Here is a 20853-nt window from a genome sequence, read left to right on the forward strand (position 1 = left end):
GAGCATAATATTAAACCAAATGGAAATATAATAAGGGTCCATTTGGTTTCATTTTACGCTCTCAAGAGAGATCTATAAGGGTTAATTTGGTTACCAACTCTCCATTATTTAGCTGGTGACTACCTGGAACCTCCTCAAGGACCACTGGTGGTCCCCAGACCACTGGTTGAAAACCACTGCCGTAGTATGATTAAAACAGGGCATTCATTTACAAAACAAATACCCTTCACGGTTGAAGTCGTGAATCAATCAGTTACGCACCTGCAGAAAATTGTTTTCCACCCAAAATGACCTTCAAATAATGCCCTTCCTCATGGAAACTCCTCTGAAACTACTACTGAAGATATAAATGCCCTCAGGCTTGCCTGTCTAACGCACCCCGAGTCCCTGACCATGGTAGGACTTTATTGTTGAATGACCTTTACCTTGGTTCTCTTCCAGCAACATGGGAACAATGCAGCAGGGAGAGGAGGAGGAGGAGGAGGAGGAGGGACATTATCGAGGACCAACCCCCCCACACAGAAGCCCCCTAGCCCCCCCATGGCCGGACGTGGAACCCTGGGGTGAGAACCGTAACCCGTTTTCTATTATTTCTTTATAATAATAATAATAATATCTCAAATGTATAGTGCTTTTGAACGTATTACACACTGTATGGCATTGTGAAATTGTAGATCGGCAATTTTCACTAATTAGGGGAATTTCTTTGAAACGTTTTGCCTATTTTGACATGGCCAGATCTTATTATTAATCGATCATTGGTATTTCCTTTATAAATCTCTTGGAATAAATTAGTTTGATTAACTATTGCACTCCTAATACCGTATATGGCGTACGTATGGCATGCTGTTGTCAGTCGTGTATTGGGTCGACCAAGATTCTCTCTTCAGCTGCCTCTAGTCTCTAATGTCCTACGCTATCTCATTCCTCTTGTCGCTCTATTCTGTCTGTCTGTCTGTCTGTCTGTCTGTCTGTCTGTCTGTCTGTCTGTCTGTCTGCCTGTCTTTCTGTCTGTCTGTCTCTGTCTGTCTGTCTCTAGGCGTAGCACTCCCTACAAGACCCTGGAACCAGTCAAACCTCCGGTGGTTCCCAATGACTACATGACTAGTCCAGCCCGACTGGGCAACCAGCACAGCCCGGCACGCACAGCCTCACTCAACCAGAGGCCCAGGACACACAGGTACAACACGTACAACACATACACAATGATGCACGCACGCGTGATGCCGTTTTTTATCATAATGTGGTAATTTACAGTTTTCCAGTCAGAAAGACCCCCTTGTGCTCACAGTTCAGTCACTCTGACAGGCATGTTAATCAGACGTGTTCAAGACTAAGGGGATTGTTTCAAAAGTTATCACATAATTAAAGTGGCCTCACCCATCCATTAATCAGCACCCTCTCGCTCTTTCACTCTCAGTTCAGGCACGCACGCACGCACGCACGCACGCACGCACGCACGCACGCACACCGAATTGAGGCACGCTAATATACATTTGGCTTATAGATCTGTCCTGTCACCTTCTCCTAGGAGTATTCTAAAATTTAGAAGGATCATAAACCTTCTGAGGAGTATTGAACTCGTTCACAGTAGCTGCCCTCTTATCTGGTTGTATTTCATCACTCATTAGGAGGTAGTGCATCACTGTCTCAAGCAACCTCAGTCTGACAATCATGGACGCGGGAAGGCATTTGTAGCTGAGCTTTCGCCCACACATGCAAAATTATTATGATTATTATGTTATTATTTCACACAATGGCTTAATGCGGCTCCCTGGTTCAGATGGCATCTGGGCAATATGGATTCAATAATGTTAATGATCTCTCTATCAGTGCCTAAAGCCTGATTTATACTAAGCCGCACGACTGTGTCACATGCCAAAAATAGCATGTGAGCTGTGAGCTTGTACTATTTCCGGCGACACTATCATATGGATAAACATAAATTGAGCTAAACTGTCTGTGATTTTCAAAGGTTTGCAGGTAAATATTATGTTGGAAGTTTGTTCCAGCTATTATGGCTATGTGACTCACTCCCTCTCTCTCTCTCTCTCATTCTCTGTAGTGGTAGCAGTGGGGGTAGTGGCGGTAGGGAGAACAGCGGAGGCAGCAGTGTTGTGGGTGTTCCTCTGGCTGTTCCCACCCCTTCTCCTCCCAGTATGGGCCAAGGTAAAGTCCCCCAATATCTGCCAACTAACTCAGACCCACAGACCCACTGTAATGATATGAAATAATACTTCATTCCTAATTATTATTATTTTTTTGTCGCATTCCTAAGCCAATAATTTGATGACCACTTGATAACAACTCACTTCTCTCTCTCTCTCTCTCTCTCTCTCTCTCTGTCTGCAGCAGCGTCAGTGCCCCAGGGTCCTGGCCTGGGACCCATCCCCATGTCTCAGTTCGGCACCATCTCGCGCCAGATCTCGCGCCACAACTCCTCGTCCACCACCTCGTCCTCAGCCTCCATGGTGTCGGCCACGGGCACCTACCGCCGCGCACCCTCCGTCAACTCCCAGTTCTCTGTCTCCCAGCAGCCTCACCTCAACGGGGGCCCCGGCGCCTACCCCCCCCAAAACCCAGGTATAGGTGTGCTCTACTACTGCATGCTTGGTTCTCAAAGTAGCAACAAAAGTAGTTAATACAGCATCACAATAATTTGAACCACTTTATCCATTTATACGTTTGCAATTCAAAAAATATCAATTTGGGGGGTCCTTGGCACAAGAAATAGCTTGAGAACCACTGCTCTGCGTACCAACGGGTCCTTGAGAACCACTGCTCTGCGTACCAACGGGTCCTTGAGAACCACTGCTCTGCGTACCAACGGGTCCTTGAGAACCACTGCTCTGCGTACCAACGGGTCCTTGAGAACCACTGCTCTGCGTACCAACGGGTCCTTGAGAACCACTGCTCTGCGTACCAACGGGTCCTTGAGAACCACTGCTCTGCGTACCAACGGGTCCTTGAGAACCACTGCTCTGCGTACCAACGGGTCCTTGAGAACCACTGCTCTGCGTACCAACGGGTCCTTGAGAACCACTGCTCTGCGTACCAACTGAGAACCACTGCTCTGGGTACCAACGGGTCCTTGAGAACCACTGCTCTGCGTACCAACGGGTCCTTGAGAACCACTGCTCTGCGTACCAACGGGTCCTTGAGAACCACTGCTCTGCGTACCAACGGGTCCTTGAGAACCACTGCTCTGCGTACCAACGGGTCCTTGAGAACCACTGCTCTGCGTACCAACGGCTTTATTCAATGATGAAACGCTGGCCTCTAGTTCAGTGGTTCCCAAACTCTTTATCTTAAAAGGCCATTTCACCACTGGAAGAAACTGCAGTCACTCAATGTTAATAGTATTTGTAGTAGTTCATTGAGACACTTCGGCTCAGATTGACCATAAACCATTTATTGCGAAGCTATTGCATGTTAGTATGGCGGTGTGGCTCTGCTCATGTGATATCAGATAATCTGTGTACCGAGACACAGGTCATTATCACCTTTGATATCTCTGATTATCTGTGCACCGAGACACAGCTCTGATATCAACGACCCCCCACAACAATACACAGTAATAACACATCAACACATGATTCAACACAATGAATCAACACAATCGCAAACAATCCAATAATATCCCATAACCCCTGGACTAAGAACTACAGGGAGGAGGCTGGGGAGGTGGGGGAAATTTCCACACAGACGCTGAACGAGCTGCTTTGACAGCTCAGCATGAAGAATGAGTAGTGAGCTGAGGCTGCTTAAGAAGGCCAGAATGCACTGTGGAAATGAGGGCGTGGATGAGATAGCTCGTACCGAATGAGTGAGAAGGGAGATGACCTGGAGAGGCAGCTGATTTAAAGAAGCAGAACGAATTACTAAGGGGAATGAATGAGGGTAACTATAACCTTCTGCCTTCCGTGCCTCAATGAACCATCGCTTACTCTGGATATAACAGTAGCACAATTTGAAATGTGCACTCTATGGCCAGAAATACAATGAAGTCTGTGTGTTTGACTAGGGTTTGACTGGATAGCTGTATTCCTACAATGACCATAATGCTTTGGTGCACTGCCCCTCCTCGTGGAGAGCGGGGACATAGACATAGAAAGATAGACGCCTCTTCCTGATCTGGGGCGAATGCTCTCAAGTGATGCTCAATCTTCCACATTGGTGCTTCACAGAAGCTTCTGCGTGCGTCACAGAGCGGAGGTTCGGGTCTGACAAGTCCCGGAAAAGATGCGCTGTGATTGGCCAGTAGTCACTTGATAGCCGCAATTTGCAACTCTAGATTTTTTTACAATGGGATGAATCTAGAGTTGCAATACCCTCCATTGACTCCCCACTCATCATATTGCGTTTGCGATCTGCTGGTCTTAAACAACGTTAAACTCACCAACATTGCAGCTGTAGTCCAAGCTTGAATTATGCTCTTTCAATCTGCCAAGCTTGTTTTTCATAAAAATCCCCCGTAGACATGTTATGAGCTACTTTCTGTCCAAAATGTTCCACAAGTGATATTCCTGCCGTAATATTCAACCTGCCGTAAAACAAGACGTGTGGGAGAGCGCTTGTTTAATAGAATCTTACCTGCGCAGGTAAGACACCCAAAGAAGAGGCCGACGCAGCGCGACGTCCCGTCACGCACAGCCTTCTATTAAACAAGCACTCTCCCGCACGTCTTGTTTTACGGCAGGTTGAATATTACGGCAGGAATATCACTTGTGGAATATTTTGGACAGAAAGTAGCTCATAACATGTCTACAGGGGATTTTTATGAAAAACAAGCTCGGCAGATTGAAAGAGCATAATTCAAGCTTGGACTACAGCTGCAATGTTGGTGAGTTTAACGTAGTTTAAGACCAGCAGATCGCAAACGCAATATGATGAGTGGGGAGTCAATGGAGGGTATTGCAACTCTAGATTCATCCCATTGTAAAAAAATCTAGAGTTGCAAATTGCGGCTAGTCACTTGAGTGCCTTCCGCACTTTGGGCGCACTTCCGCCCCAGAGTGTAAATTGTTCCGCCCTCCAGTCGACAGACTCGACACACATGGCTCCAACAAACTGCAGCAGCCAATGATATAACAATCAGGCCTATTGGCGTAATAAGTCTGAGTTATATTAAATAAAATAAATAAATAAAGGTCCTGTACCTGCGACAGTAAACCTTGACACTGGAAACGAACAGTAGTATAGAGCACAAGAAAACGCAAAACTATTTCCTTTTAACTGAAATGGCTGGTCTTTATATTGTTTACGGATAGATCAAACCAAAATCATACAAACTGGGCAATCAATCCCTTCAAAATGTAAATTAAATGTTCAAGTCCCTTTAAATTATCCCCTACAATGTCCCTTTAAAGGTGCCCCAAAGTCAGTGTTCCAAAAGTAATCCCGAAAAAAGTAATCCGAGTATCCACAGTAATCCAACCGCTGTAGATCCTCTTTAGTTCAATTAGACAGTCCAAAAAACTTACGAAACAAAAAGGCAATGCATTGCTTACCGGAAAAATGAAAAAGTATATGCTGCTCACCCAACCTTTAAGTCGGGCGTGGTCCGCTGGGTCCTTTGTTCACCAGCTCTGTTTGTTTGACAGAGCTCCACACCTCAGAAGCTGCCCTACCAAACTTTATTTCCTTTCCTCAGCAAAGTTCTTCGGTCAGGCAGACATTTGTTCGTTCACTTCTGAATTGGCATAGTATTGGCCTTTAAAAGAGTGTGTTTGGCAAAGAAACCTAGCCACACCAAACCCTCTTCTTACTGCCCAAAATGGAACCCAGGCTCGGCGCCTCACTTCCTGGTCTTTTATAGCTTCCTGGAAATATTGCTCACACACATTTCCCCACAGCTCCCCTTGTGATCAAACCTTGTCATTTGTCAACAGAAAATTGATGACAATGGTTCAACTACACAAAACACATTATATTGTATACTCCACTACATTTCAGTGTTAAATATTCAACCTTAGTTTAACAAACATATTCCCCTGTTATTCCCCAGTATGTTTCATTTTCTTTCATACTCATACCAGGCCAGGAAATACATTGTTTCACACATTTTATGTGGCAAGTGTCACAATGAGGCATCTATTTTTTAAATATCTATGAGGGGGGAGGCTGCATGGAGGTGTGACTTGAATCCAGGAAGGAGGTGAGACCACCATTTCATGATACAATTTGGGCATGAACATGGTGTCATCTAAAAACACATATTACACACCCCCAGGAAAGTGTTTATTGTGTCCTAAACATCATTAAAATAAGATATGGTTGCAAAAGGGGTGAATTTGCCCTTTAAGGGCTAAATCATTTATGAAATGGTTTAGAAAAATGTTTATTTACTTTATTTTTTATAATTTATAACAAAATGTAGGACATCAAAAATAAAGATATATTTACTATAAAAATGGGTCTGCGGCCCAGAAATGGGTCCCGGCCCACTGTTTGGCAAACAGTGATCTAGCCTGCGGGTTGAGTAGTCTGGCGTTAATTAGCCCTACTGCTTCGGAAACCATTCATGTCACCACCCCAATATGAAGCCTAATGCCCTGAAGACTTTGGATGAAAGCTGGGAGATTGTCCTCAGTCTTTGGATGAAAGCTGGGAGATTGTCCTCAGTCTTTGGATGAAAGCTGGGAGATTGTCCTCAATCTTTGGATGAAAGCTGGGAGATTGTCCTCAGTCTTTGGATGAAAGCTGGGAGATTGTCCTCAGTCTTTGGATGAAAGCTGGGAGATTGTCCTCAGTCTTTGGATGAAAGCTGGGAGATTGTCATGTAGGAAAAGAGAAGGGAAGCCGCACACTCATATGCTCCAAAGGATAAATGTATTGACGACGTTTCGAGCCAAGGCTCTTCATCTGGTCAAACTCAAGATGCCAGTGATCCACCCACTTAAATAGACACCCACGGGTCACGTTACTAGTCAGTGGGTGGAACCAACACAACATGGTCATTAGATCAATTAATGAAATATCATTAAATATAGTGTTACACATTTCTCAAATCCACAGCAGTGGAATAAGGAAAAGGTCATGTTCATATCAGCTGGCATGGAGCGTCAAGGCCACTTGTGAAAGGGAGGTGGTCAGTGATAAGTAAAGGTTTTTTAATGGGCCCAAGAGCTATGAATCATTTATAAAGTGAAAACAACACAGTTAATAGTAATGCTTTACAGAGAGAGAGTAAAAAACACAGAGATAGATGGGGGTCAAAAATGTTATAGACAACACATTGCACACGCACGCACGCACGCACGCACGCACGCACGCACGCGCGCACACACACACACACACACACACACACACACACACACACACACACACACACACACACACACACACACACACACACACACACACACACACACACACGCAGACAAGGAGGACACAAGTAAAGTAGCAGTCAGCAGCAGAGATTTACCTCAGCATCCATGACGCTAATGGCTTCACACTGCAGACACAAACATCTTCCTTGGCATGGACAGCGGAGCAGAGGAGGAGATTTAGTATGGGAACAGACATCTCAATGTCTGAACTGGGACTGGGAACAGACATCTCAATGTCTGAACTGGGACTTAACTGGGATTTGAGTCAGCACAGCACAATAGTATCAATAAATACCATGATATCATGATGACACATCTTAACCATATTTAGGCATATCTCAATGATATATTTTTAACCTATACTGTACATGCTTAACCACTTTCAACCTGATGTCCCTATTTTTGGGCATATCATATTGGCAAAAACTGTCAAAATGTACGCAACTTTTTTGATGAACAAGCTCACACCGCATCTCAATGCAATGTGTTTTATACCTGTGAGCCAGTCTTTAACACAATTAAACAATAAGAGATTTATAAGGAGATTTTTTTTTAAATATAAATTATTTTCACTATTTTCATTTCCAAGTCCTGCATAGCGTAGCTGTGAATGGACATGGGTGGAATAATAAGACATTAGTGTCCAGTGGGCGTGAAGACCGTCCATTACAGTGGATTTATGAGCTACTGTGGTGTGGACGTACTGGCATGCTGCAAGTGAAGTGGTCTTACTAGAAGCATTCAGCTTTAACCACTTGAGCTTTCCTGTCAGCAGCTTTCACCTGCGTAACCATGTGTGGCAATTTGTTTTTTATAGAACTGGAGAAATCGGTGAAGGCCCCCACCTCCCCCCAAGTGGCCTCTGATTAATTCAGCAACCCAGACTATAAATTAGTTAGATGGTTAGCCCAGAGCATAAAACACTTGTGTAACACAAGGTCAAACTGGGGGTAAAACAAAAATAATGCAAAGCAGAGATGCGCGTGTGTCCTTGTCTGTTGGCAGCTGCGTTGCCAGCTGCAGTCCAGTCCGTGCCTTCATGAGCGCATCGGCGATATCGGATCGTAAATCACTGATTTAAGGGACGATTACTGGTTGGTTTTACCTACATCGATATCAAGGTGATGTTAATTGTTAACAATGTACAGTAGGCATTTAGCAGATGCTCTTAATCCAGAGCGATTTTCCGTAAGCAAGGTATAAGAACTTCAGTCTAAACCTGTATAATATCAAAAAATAAATAATCTGTACATTGGAACTATACAATGAACTAACCTACAATCAGAACTAAGATGAATCTGTACCACTACTTAGAGATATGTCATGTCAGGCAGACCCTGCAGATTCAGACAAAGACAAAGGAAACGTATTCCAAAAATAAAGAGTATTTATTTAACTCAATTTGGCATTGTGGCCAACGCTATACCTGTGCAAAACGTACCCTGTGCTGACAAGGCTTCTCTCTCTCTCTCTCTCTCTCTCTCTCTGCTGCGTCAGTGGATCTGTCGCCTCGCTACACTAATTATTTTTGGGTTTCTTTGAAGCGCAGTGAGTGCAAGTCGTTTACCGGCAGCAGCAGCAGCAGCAGTCAATTGTCGTCTGCCAGATTTGGGCATCTGTGACTAAGAGAACAGATGCTGACGAGAGGTGTTTTACTGAGCCTGAGAGATGATTAAACAGTGAAATCCTGAATGTTGATGTAACTCTGAGAGGTTCTTTTTCACTCCGAGGCACTTTTTCTTTTCTTATAATTTTTATCCCACGATTTTGCAACCCATTTATTCACCCGGTGTCAATTATCTAATGTAATCCTGGGCGCTACACTTCCTCTGCCAACCTGGGGGGGGCAGTGGACTGACCTCATGCTTCCTTCTATGAATGAGTAGTCCAATCTGCTTCTTTTCACCTGATAGGGGGGAGTTTCCCCGGCCGGAAATAGCATGTGGAAGGAATACGTTATTCTGACCAGTTCCTTTCCCCTCCATCAGGCTGGCCAGGGGGAGGTAGTTTAGAGACCAGGATTACTGCATGTTTTTGTGAGGGTACCTACCCTAGGGGACACGGGGAGAACATGCAAACTCCACACAGAAAGGCCCTTTCGCCAACCCTGCCTCGGGTATGGGCACTGATGACGTGTAGGAGAGAGCACGCCCCCAGCGCCCACAGCGTTCCCAGCGGGAATCGAACCCAGGACCTTCTAGCTGTGAGGCGACAGCACTACCGACTGTGCCACCGTGCCCCTCTCCGAGGCACATTAACACTGACAGAGAGGTCTAATGTGGGCCTACGTACTAGTACTACTCTTTAGCTGAATGGATGCAAAGAGAAGGAGAATGGTGGCGTTGGGTCCAGCAGCAGTCAGGCTCATGTCTAACCCATTAAAACTGGGAAAGATCTGTGTCATTCTAGATTTGAGCTATATTTAGCAACATATGTCCTTCAGAAAACTCTTAGGATTTAGATCTGTGCTTTAGAACAGTAGTTCTAAAAAAAAAAAAAAAAAAAGCAGTTCCTCGCAGCGTGGCATCTGCTATTTTCTGCTATAGTCTTTATGTAGGGGGTTTGGTAGGCTGCATCTAAAAACATCTCATCCTGTATTGTGGTTAAAAAACGAGCCCAGATGTTACATATACAGCAGTATAGTTAGTGTGTGAGGGTGAAAGTCACACTGATCATGATTCATGAAGACATCACAGGGTGTGATGTTTTTCTAACACAAATCTTCTTTTGTGGGGTGTCTCGGATCCTGGCACAAAACATTTTCAGATGGGGGTCCGCGGCCAAATACATGTATATCATTTTGGGGGGTCCTTGACACGAGAAAGTTTGAGAACTAATGGTTTAGAAGGAATTTGTAGAATGGGCGGCCTCCAGTCTTAATCGGTAAATAGGCTGCTTAAGCAACGCTCACTGCACCCGTTTGCTGCTCGCTTACAAGCTTTGATGTTTTTTCTATTTTCTCCCTCCCTGTCTGGCTCTCCATCTGTCTTCTCTCTCTATTTCTCTCTCTCCGTATGTCTGTCTGTCTGTCTGTCTGTGTTTCTGTCTCTCACATTCCCTCACTCACTTTCTCTCTCTCTCACTCTGTCTTTCTGTCTTTCTCTCTGTCGCTTTTGCTCTGTCTCTCTCCCTCTCTCTCTGTCTCTGTCTCTCTCTCTCTCTTGCTGTTTCTGTGTATGTGTATGTTGCTGCTCCAGTGTCTGTGGCGCCCCCTCCTCCTCCCATGGTGCAGCTGACCCCACAGATACCACTGACCGGCTTTGTGGCAAGAATGCAGGAGAGCAGTGAGTCCACAAACACACACACACACACACACACACACACACACACACACACACACACACACACACACAATCATCATCATATTCACTCATATCTCTTATCGTCACTCTGCGAGCGCCTCGCCATTCCCGATCACTGCCTCGAATCGCCACGCGCCACGCCTTCGTGCCACCGCCACTATCCGAGGCTGTGCGTGTTTCACGCACGCTCCTGTACGCCCGTGCGTGGTGTGGACACATCTCCCTCTGTCTGCTGCCATGGCAACAGAGTGCGGCGTGCGTACACGCCCGCACCCTTGCTCTCACCTCACCCTGGAAAGTATATCCAAGCAGAGTTGAATGTGTACCTGGCTAAATGAGGTTTCTATCCATGTACGTAGGTGTCTTGCTGTGTCTCTACCCAACCAAATGTTTTATAATTCAGGACAATGGCCGTTTTCTTACCTTAATCTGATGTTGTTATATCCAAGAACGAGTGTGCTAAATCGCTTATTTTGATCGCTCGATTAAAAAAATATATGTTTCATTAGATTCCGGGAGTCTTGCAAAATGAGATTTTACCCGTGATGTCATCCAAAGTCCCCTTACGGCAGCCTATTTGGGACAAAACACTGTGGAGAGTTATGCAACATTATGATGATTTATTTTTTTACCCCCGAGCGATCAAAATTAGTGATTTAACGCAAAACCCCACCACGCACGCTTGGAGCTGCAGTGGGCTCGGGATGGAGTCATGAAAATGTTAACCTGTGCCACTCGTTCTACGATCTAATAGGATCAGATTAAGATAACGGCTAGTAAAGAGGATGATGGATATCGTCTCTGTCGTTTGGAAAGTTAACCTCATAAGTCCAAAACTGTTACTCAGGATTTAAATTGAAGAATAGCAAAAGTAGCAGAACTACATACTCAAAACCCGTCGCTTGTGGATCTGCTACTTTTTATGCTTTTGTGTGACACTGTAGTATTATATTCTCAAATGGGGCATTCATTCACGAAAACAGTTCAAGCATGGTGGAGGTAGGAGGTTTCTGCCCGGACAGCAACGATATAGCAACTAGTATTACAATGTTGTTTGTGTTTTTTTCATGTTCCGGCATGAGAAAACACGCATCAAACACTCTGAGCTGCTGCAGTGCACCGGAGCGCTGCAAGTGCTTTAAAAAAAACCCTGAGCTTTCCTGTCAGCAGCTTTAACCTGCAGAACTGCCTGTGCATATTTCATGGAACCAGGGGAATCAGTCAGCCCCCCCCCCCCCCCCCCCCCCCCGCCCTGTGGTTAATTCAACAACTGGGCTATGAATTAGTTACATGGCCAGGCATGCACAGCACGTGCGCAGAATGTGCGACACAGTTGCACAGTAACCTGGTCCCTGACTGACCGACCGCTGTTAGGACCAGGTCTCTGTTAGGACCAGGTCTCTGTTAGGACCAGGTCTCATGCTGTTAGGGCCAGGTCTCATGCTGTTAGGGCCAGGTCTCATGCTGTTAGGACCAGGTCTCATGCTGTTAGGGCCAGGTCTCTGTTAGGGCCAGGTCTCTGTTAGGACCAGGTCTGTTAGGGCCAGGTCTCTGTTAGGGCCAGGTCTGTTAGGGCCAGGTCTCATCCTGACTGACCGACCGCTGTTAGGGCCAGGTCTGTTAGGGCCAGGTCTCATGTTAGGGCCAGGTCTCATGCTGAAATTGCACTCAGTGTACTATCCATAACCCAGCGCACCAGCTCGTGTGCACAGCACGCGCATGTGATATACACTTCCTCAGTTCACTTCTTAACTACATAAGCCCTTCTTTCTTTTCAAAATCTTTTTATTCAGGTTTTTATAACAGTAGCCCAGGGGCAAGTATTAAACCGATACATAAGCCCTTCTAATCAATCATATTTTTGCAATTTGATGTACAATGAAGTATAAGGCTTATTCGGTTAACTCCGTCTTTCAATGTGGAGAAGAGTGTTTTGTTTTGGGGGTTTTTTGCAGATGAAAGCAATAGATAAAGATGTAAAATGACAGCTACAGAAGCCACTGAAACCCACAAACATCTGGGTGGGCATGTTTGGCAGTCTAAAAATATCACATCCTGTATTCTTAAGAAGACGTTTTTGATAACCCAGACGGATCCATGCGATGAATATAGCAGCAGTATCAGTATCGTTGAGCATTCTGTAAGTCATATTGATGATGAGTCATATAAAGACCTAATCTGCGTATAGTGCTTAGCTGCCCTCTGGTGGACAGTCAAACTATTACATGTGTGTAAAGGCAATCTGTTGCTTAGCAGAATCATTTATCTTGGTCAGGAGGACAGGGATCAATCATGGGGACATTAATGCCCATACACAGCATCGTGGTAAGTTGCTCCTGCGGGTGCATTATTGGCAGAGGGTACGATAATAAGGACGAACGAGTCCCCTCTGTAACCTTGCTGTCCGTGGCGTTTCTTTCTCTCAGTTACAGACAGCCCGGCGCCTCCTCCCCCACCTCCCCCGGAGGACGTGGCCATGTTCGAGGAGCCTTCGCCTCCTCCCCCACCTCCGCCTGTCGACTACGAGGAAGAGGACGCGTCGGTGGTGCACTACAGCGACCCCTACGCCGACGGGGACCCCCAGTGGGCCCCCAAGGTTTACGTAGAGAAAGGTGAGTGTCTGGGGGGACATTGCAATCTGGGAACCCATTTGCCTCATCCCCTTTGTAAGTCCACTTCCTCCCAGGTTATTGTGTGTTTATTCCTTGCAACAACATCATTATAATGTTAACGGCAGACAGATTCAGCTGAGAGATTATGGAAATTGTGGAAGTGCTTGGACCTCGTATTTGGTACTTTCCTGCTGTCGGTTCAGGGTCGGTCCTGAGCAATCTGGCGCCCCAAGCAGGATTTTTCGCTTGCCTCCAAATAAAAAAAGTTTTTTTATTTCTTTTTTTTTTACTCTGTCCCAAAAATTGAGGAGACACTGTGGAGGCACTGGGGGGACAGTGGGGACACTGTGGAGGCACTGGGGGTCCATTGGGGAGGCACTGTGGGGACACTGGGGAGGCTCTGTGGGGACACTGGCACTGGGGAGACACCCCCCCCCCCCCCCCCCCCCAATGCCGACACCCCCCCCCCCCCCCAAAGCTGCTTCGTCGGCCTGTAGGAAGAACCGGGCCTGTCTCGGTTAAAGCCGTTTATAGCTTGGTGTCAGTCTGAAAAGTAAATTATCCTTCAGAGAGGAGCTGTCAAGCATCTGTGTCATTTTAGATTTTAAATGACTAAAGATACAGGGGGGTTAAATAGGCACAAGGACTAGCAGGACACAGGAGAACTCCAGAGACAATCAACACAGGGATAGACTACGACTAAAAGGACACAGGAGAACTCCAGAGACAATCAACACAGGGATAGACTACGACTAGCAGGACACAGGAGAACTCCAGAGACAATCAACACAGGGATAGACTACGACTAGCAGGACACAGGAGAACTCCAGAGACAATCAACACAGGGATAGACTACGACTAAAAGGACACAGGTGCAAAACATTGGCTAATGGCAGGAATGGTGAGACCATATAATAGACATATAAAGGTCTATTATATGGATTCTACTCTTCCGGCTCTGGGGCGCGTGTCAAAATTGAAGGCACAATTTTCCCGAGATTCCTTGCGAAGCATAGCGGAAGCATCGCATGCGTAATGGAAGTCCTGGAAAAGACGCACTGTGATTGGCCAGTAGTCAGTTGAGTGACACGAGAGACATGGAGGAGTCGCATGATTGACGTCACATGATTGACGTCGCTTCGCAAGCTTCCGCTTTGCTTCTGCTTTTCTTCCACTATGCTTCCACTATGCTTCACAAGGAATCTCGGGAAAGCTTGCCTCCATGTTGCCTTCAAAAGAGACACACACCCCAGCAGCAACAGAGGAAACCAGTAGACACTAGAGAACATTACTACAAAATAAAAGTGTAAATCATGAACTAAAACTAATCTACAGGAAGACATCAAACACATCTGAAAAAATAACTATAACTAGGAATCAAGGAACACAAAAACATGACAGGAGACAGAACAGGACAGGAATCATGACAGCAATTAGTGATGTAATGTAAATGTAAGTACATTTGGCTTGTTTGTGGTGTGGCTCTGCAGGAGGCTAGCCATCTATAGGAGGGTGTGTGTGTGTGTGTGTGTGTGTGTGTGTGTGTGTGTGTGTGTGTGTGTGTGTGTGTGTGCGTTCATGTGCGTCCGTGTGCGTATGCGTGTGCTGTGAAGAGTGGGGACCTAAGCGACACTCCTCACGGCCAAGCTACACCAGGCTTTTCTCGCGCGTTTACCCTAAACGCGCGGTCCGCGCGTGCGTTTTTTTAAAATAGGACTGGACCTAAATTAAACGCACGCGAGGCGCGAGAAAAGCCTGGTGTAGCGTGGCCGTCAGTGTCTGTGCGTGCGTGCGTGCGTGCAGAACTAATCTCGCGAGCCGCTGGATTGATCAGTGAGCTAGCTTAAAACCTCCACAATTCTTTCTTACATTTTATTGTTTTTGTTTATCTAATTTAAGGTTTAGATGTGGTTGCAAGAAACCATGCCAAAATCTCTAGTCATATGTCAGAGATGCAGGGCCAGATTAACCCCCATGAGTGCCCCTGTGCAGATCATTTTTTGTATTAAGTAATCGGCCGATACCGATGTTTTGTATTATTTATTTGTATTTATTTTTTTATTGTTATTTTTATTTTTTACTTGTGAAAAAAACCTGGCACCCCGCGGTCATTTTCCGCTGACCTGAGCGGGGCTCCCTAGCCTGGTGAAACCACTCTCCCTGCTGGAGGAGCTCCCATGGCATGCACCCTCGAGAGGAAAAAAAGAAATGCAGCCTACCAATGTTGTGGAGCTTGATCACCTCCTCCTTTCCCCAATAAATCCAAAAGTAGTGTGAATACTTCCACGCCTAATTACTGAAGGATAAACTATCAGTCTTCTCCAAAATCTGTCAATCTTTGTCGTTACTCAGCACGTGTTGACAACGGGATGTAAACAGAAGCAGTGTGTGTCACACCAAAAGTGGTGACCTATAGAATCCTGTACATTAGAATCATCACCCCTACACCTCTAAGCCCTACACACTACTACACAGACAGCAGAGTCACAGCTGTCATAAATTAATAGTCTTGATTGCCTATGCGTTCAAGAGCACAGGCGCATGATTTACATAGGTGCTGGCTGCTGGCAATGTGCACATTTCCAAGCAAGTTGGATCAAGGAAACACTACTAACAATGTGGATTATAGTTTGCTGGTCAATTTGAGAAAAAGGTTAAAAAACTAAAAACATCGAGGAGTAAGGAGCTCTCTCTCTCCCTCCCTGGTATGGGGTGAACGTGTGTGTGTGCTGTGTGGGTGGGGGGAGATTAGTTGCGCTGCCCTCGACAGTGATATACTTCTCCACTAAGCGGTGCAGAACCGAGAGAGTGACATGGAAACTGGATGGAAACTGCGCAGCTTTTAGCTTTTTTTTATTCGGATTTGTGGATCGGTGAATTTTGTGGCTGATCGATCGAAGCATATAATATAGCCCATAAAAAAATAAATAAAGGTTTTTCTTTTTTTTTGCCAACCTTGCCATGCCCCCCTTGCCACATGCCCCAGTGCAGCTGCACACAGCGGCCTATGGTTAATCCGGCCCTGCAGAGATGTCAGAGACAACTGACACAGGCTGGCTTCATGAAGTCAGAGATGTCAGAGACAACTGACACAGGCTGGCTTCATGAAGTCAGAGATGTCCGGGGGCTCGCTGTCAGGCATCATGCCCGGGGGCTCGCTGTCCGGGGGCTCGCTGTCCGGGGGCTCGCTGTCCGGGGGCTCGCTGTCAGGCATCATGCCCGGGGGCTCGCTGTCCGGGGGCTCGCTGTCCGGGGGCTCGCTGTCCGGGGGCTCGCTGTCAGGCATCATGCCCGGGGGCTCGCTGTCCGGGGGCTCGCTGTCCGGGGGCTCGCTGTCAGGCATCAAAGCTAATGTAACTGTTTGTAACTCTGTATGGAAAGCGCTGTACAAACACATTCATTATCATTATGTGGCACGCGCCTGGCGGCGCCCCCCCCAAAACCCTCTAAAAAATGTAAATCCTTCACTTGTCTCAATGTTTTCGGACCTTGACTATGTGTGTGTGCTCGCCCCCCCTCTCCAGTGGTGGCTATCTACGACTACTCGAAGGACAAGGAGGACGAGCTGTCCTTCATGGAAGGAGCCATCATCTACATCATCAAGAAGAACGACGACGGCTGGTACGAAGGCGTCGCCAACGGCGTCACAGGACTCTTCCCCGGAAACTATGTGGAGTCCATCATGCACTATGCCGACTAAAGCAAAAAAAAGAAGAAAAAACAGACAAAACACAAGCCTCCGTTTATGAACGCAACTAAAACCTGAGAAGACGTTCCGTAAAGCAAAAATCCAACAGTGACAAGAGTTTGTGCGGCCCTTTTGAATCAAGTGCCATGTTGTAGTATTTGAAGGGGGGTGGGGGTGGGTGAAGGGTCTTCTGCCACAGCTTTTGTTCTTTTCAAAAGATATACAGTCGTATGAGATCCCACAATGAGGGCTTGTGTGTCTAGGGAAGTCCAACCAACAGGTCTGTTGGTTTTTAAAGAAACAAACTAATGGCCTATTTCTACCAGTGAGTGTCAGATTAATGTCTTTTAGAAGCAAAAGATTAAAATGCTTCATATTTGGGTAGCACAACAAGGCTAGAACTCGTCAAGGCCAAAATGTCACTATACCGAGTTTTGAATGGTCATGTTTCGCTTGGGATTGAAGGAAATGTTTGATGGACATGAATATGACATTCATATGACAATTATTTTATTTTCCACTGTAGACCAGTAGACCAAAAAATACCCTACACCGCACCCCAGTCCTATCACAAATGAAACAATGGTCTGACTTTATCTACAACAAAATGGAACAAACGTCAACAATACTGTAGATAGACATGACAGAATGTTTGATATCGTCATTGTCTATGTTGCTTATGTTTAAAGGAGTTAAAAAAACAAAACAACTTTGAGCTATCTATTGACTATGCTATGCGTTGATGTCAGCGGTCAGAGAAATGGGGGCCGGTCGTGGTTGAAGAATCCATTGATGTTTAAAAAAGGGTCTACTAATGATTATATAGAATGCATTACAAAAAAAAACACAAACAAAAGATATGACCCATTTAAGTTGCTTGTTCCTGGTGAAGTTCTTTTTGTCTATAAATTGTATATATTGTAATGTGAGAAGCTACCAGTACGTTTGTTTGTAGAGTGTTTCACCTGTGAGTTTCCATCAGTGTCAATGGAGATGGGTCAGTCTGAAGTGAGGAGACGCCAAGATTGGATGGTTTTGACTTTTGAGCTCCAAAACCAACATCTTTATTCTGTTATTTATCACTCACAATACCATTGTACCTTTATCTAACACAGGGGTTCTCAACGTTTTTGGCCGGGGACCCCCGGAAATGCTTTGGCAATGTCTCGGGACCCCCGCCCCGCCCCCTCCCGCCCCCCAATATAAATTGACTGCTACAATAACCTTAAACCATTTTGGGCGGGAACCCCTTTTGGTGTTTGAAGCATTGTTATAATTTAGCTATTGAAAAATAGCAGATCTACAAGCTCATAGCGCGCCACCGAGTGGCGCGCTACAGCTTGTAGGTCTGCTATTTTTGAAAAATCGTGATTTTTTTATTTATTTTTTTAATAATTTGGGGACCCCCTAAAATAATTTGGCGACCCCCCAAGGGGTCGCGACCCACGGGTTGAGAACCCCTGATCTAACACGCATTTATTGTTTTTTTCTTTTCTTTTTTTTTTACAAAGAAACATGACTGTGTCATTTTGACCACTTTATCGTCGCTGTTCTATTTAGTTAATATGCTGTCCAGCCACTGTAGCAAAAGGTCCCTGAGGATGTGTATCACTTCAAACAATGTGAAGAAGAGGAAGAAGTGAATTTTGTGTTTTCATTGTCTCACGTTTCATTTTTTCTTCCCGTTGTCTTGGAATAACTGCACTGAACATTCATCCGAGATTGATGGCTTCCTTACCATTATGGTTTCAATCACAACACCAGAGTTGCATTTAAGCCTTGTAAGAGTTCTATTAATGCTTAATTTCTATGCCGTCATCGTCTTTTTTCAGCGTACGATGAAGTATGTCTGGCTTAACCATAACAGCATTAGAGTAGTTATCTTCTAGTGTTTCCAGTACTGGTATGGTGCTTTACTTTGGTGCTCAGTAACCGTAATCACCTACTGTACCATAACAACCTCAGTACAAGGCTGGTCTACTGTACCTATAAACTCAATGGTGCATTTGTATAGCGCTTTTTATCCAAAGCGCTTTACATTGATTGTGCATTACATTCACCCATTCACACACACATTCATACACCAATGGCGGGGGAAACCATGCAAGGCAAGGCAACAACCAGTACATCGGGAGTAATTAGGGGTTCGGAGTCTTGCTCAAGGACACTTTGACACTAACTCTGGGGCGGAGCCTGGGATCGAACTAGGAACCTCGTGGTTCCCATCCGGTCACTCTACTGGCCTCTCTACCCCTGAGCCACTGCCGCCCCCAATATTGTACTGAATGTGTTCTATCTCCACTTTTGTAACATAGAAACATTCAAATGGTTTTGAATGTAAACTCATTCATGCTTTTTTTCTAATCATAGTGAATGTAGGCAACCGCGTGATCTGGCACGACACATGCTCAAATACTACAATTATAGATTTGTTTTAGTTTGTACACAAAAGGTATAAGAGGTTTATGCCACATGGGAATTATACATCACTGAATACAAAAGTATTATAACATTTTTATAATACTGCAGATTGTCTTGATTTCTAACAAAGAAATGCAGACCTCAAATGCAAAATAAACTTTGTGGAATAAAAGGCGATCATAAGAATTTCCATATTAAATGTGAGACATGCTTTTTAATGATTTTGGACAGGCGGTTAAAACTCACTTTTGGTTACTATTGAATCTTATTCAAATATTATTATTGACATGAAATAGTATATGTTACTATTGTTGTTTTTACTGATTTTCTTAAGACCTTAGCTCATATAGAACTACATTTTTGAGAATATAGTTTTTTCAGTTTAATACAGTTTTGGACTTTAAGAAATAGGCTAGAACAATGACTTATTTTCCAGATGTATATACAATACTGTATATTATGGAATTAAACTCTTCCTACAGTACAGTACTGTGTATTCTGAGTGAAGTATTGCAATCTTGAGGAAATGGAACATGCAGTTTTTGGTATGTCTTTGGAACCTCTTAGAATCCTTTTGTGGCTACAGGATTTGAGGTTCTCACTAGTGCTAGTGTCGATATGAACAGTACATGTCATGTATTATTGGGAATGATTTGCTATCACATCCCATCATTGATTGTATTTTTTCCCCCACATCTCCGAAGGTCATTTTGGTGAAGAACTGACTTTTTTCTACCCGTTGCATTTCTAGTTAACGGTTTGCTAGCAGTTGTATTTGATTTGATTTATTTATACATTTTTCCTAGAGAAACCATGAGATGACCACTCACTTGCAGAACTTTGTAATGTTTACCACTTAACGTCTAGCATTTCAGGGCATCACGACTCAAGGCGCCTTTCTTCTATGTGTTTTCTTATGATGAAACTGTAACAAAACTGTAACTTAAATGTTCACAGGAACAGGATCCAATATTTGTCTTCTCTTGATTTGTACATATGTGTTCATTGAAATTTATGTACAGTCCTTTTGTAATAAACAGCTCATTGAAACTATCAGCTGAGCGGCCTGTCTTGTTTTCGGTGTGGCTATGAAAGCCTAAACCATCGACTATCTGAGCTAATCTTGCCAAATCTTGCTGCTCACTAAAGTAGAAACCCAATCCTTCTTTTTTTTCACATAATGTTCTATACTTTTTGAAACATTTCTTATGTCAGTATCATGGTCAGTATTGAGTTCTAAGGTCAGTATCATATTCAGTACCATGGTCAGTATTATGTCAGTATCATGGTCAGTATCATGGCAATCAGTATCATGTCACTCACTATTATGTCAGTATGGACCTTTTGAGGGGTGCTAGCCTCTCCAACATCTGGCTTACAATTTACAATTTAGGCATTTAGCAGACGCTCTTAATCCAGAGCGACTTTGTGTGTGACATCATGACATCGTGACATCATGTGGCAGCAAGTCTATAATAATAAATAATAAACTTTATTTG

General features: G+C 44.7%; 1 protein-coding gene across 2 annotated transcripts in view; it reads left to right on the top strand.

Moving 5' to 3' along the window:
- Positions 1-20408, top strand: part of LOC306912502 (abl interactor 1-like) — a 60730-nt gene extending 40322 nt beyond the window's left edge. The window contains exons 4-11 of one of the 2 annotated variants that reach the window (XM_079488773.1): positions 442-563; positions 1040-1180; positions 2066-2169; positions 2353-2583; positions 10529-10615; positions 13060-13245; positions 16770-18029; positions 18389-20408. In XM_079488773.1, coding sequence (XP_079344899.1) covers positions 442-563; positions 1040-1180; positions 2066-2169; positions 2353-2583; positions 10529-10615; positions 13060-13245; positions 16770-16945 — 1047 coding nt within the window. In that variant the 3' untranslated portion in view covers positions 16946-18029; positions 18389-20408. The remainder of the gene's footprint in view (positions 1-441; positions 564-1039; positions 1181-2065; positions 2170-2352; positions 2584-10528; positions 10616-13059; positions 13246-16769; positions 18030-18388) is intronic. The other variant, XM_079488774.1, reaches the window with a different exon arrangement.
- The last annotated feature ends 445 nt before the right edge of the window (positions 20409-20853 follow it).

Source organism: Electrona antarctica (assembly GCF_951216825.1).
Source record: "Electrona antarctica genome assembly, chromosome: 19".
Lineage (NCBI taxonomy): Eukaryota > Metazoa > Chordata > Actinopteri > Myctophiformes > Myctophidae > Electrona > Electrona antarctica.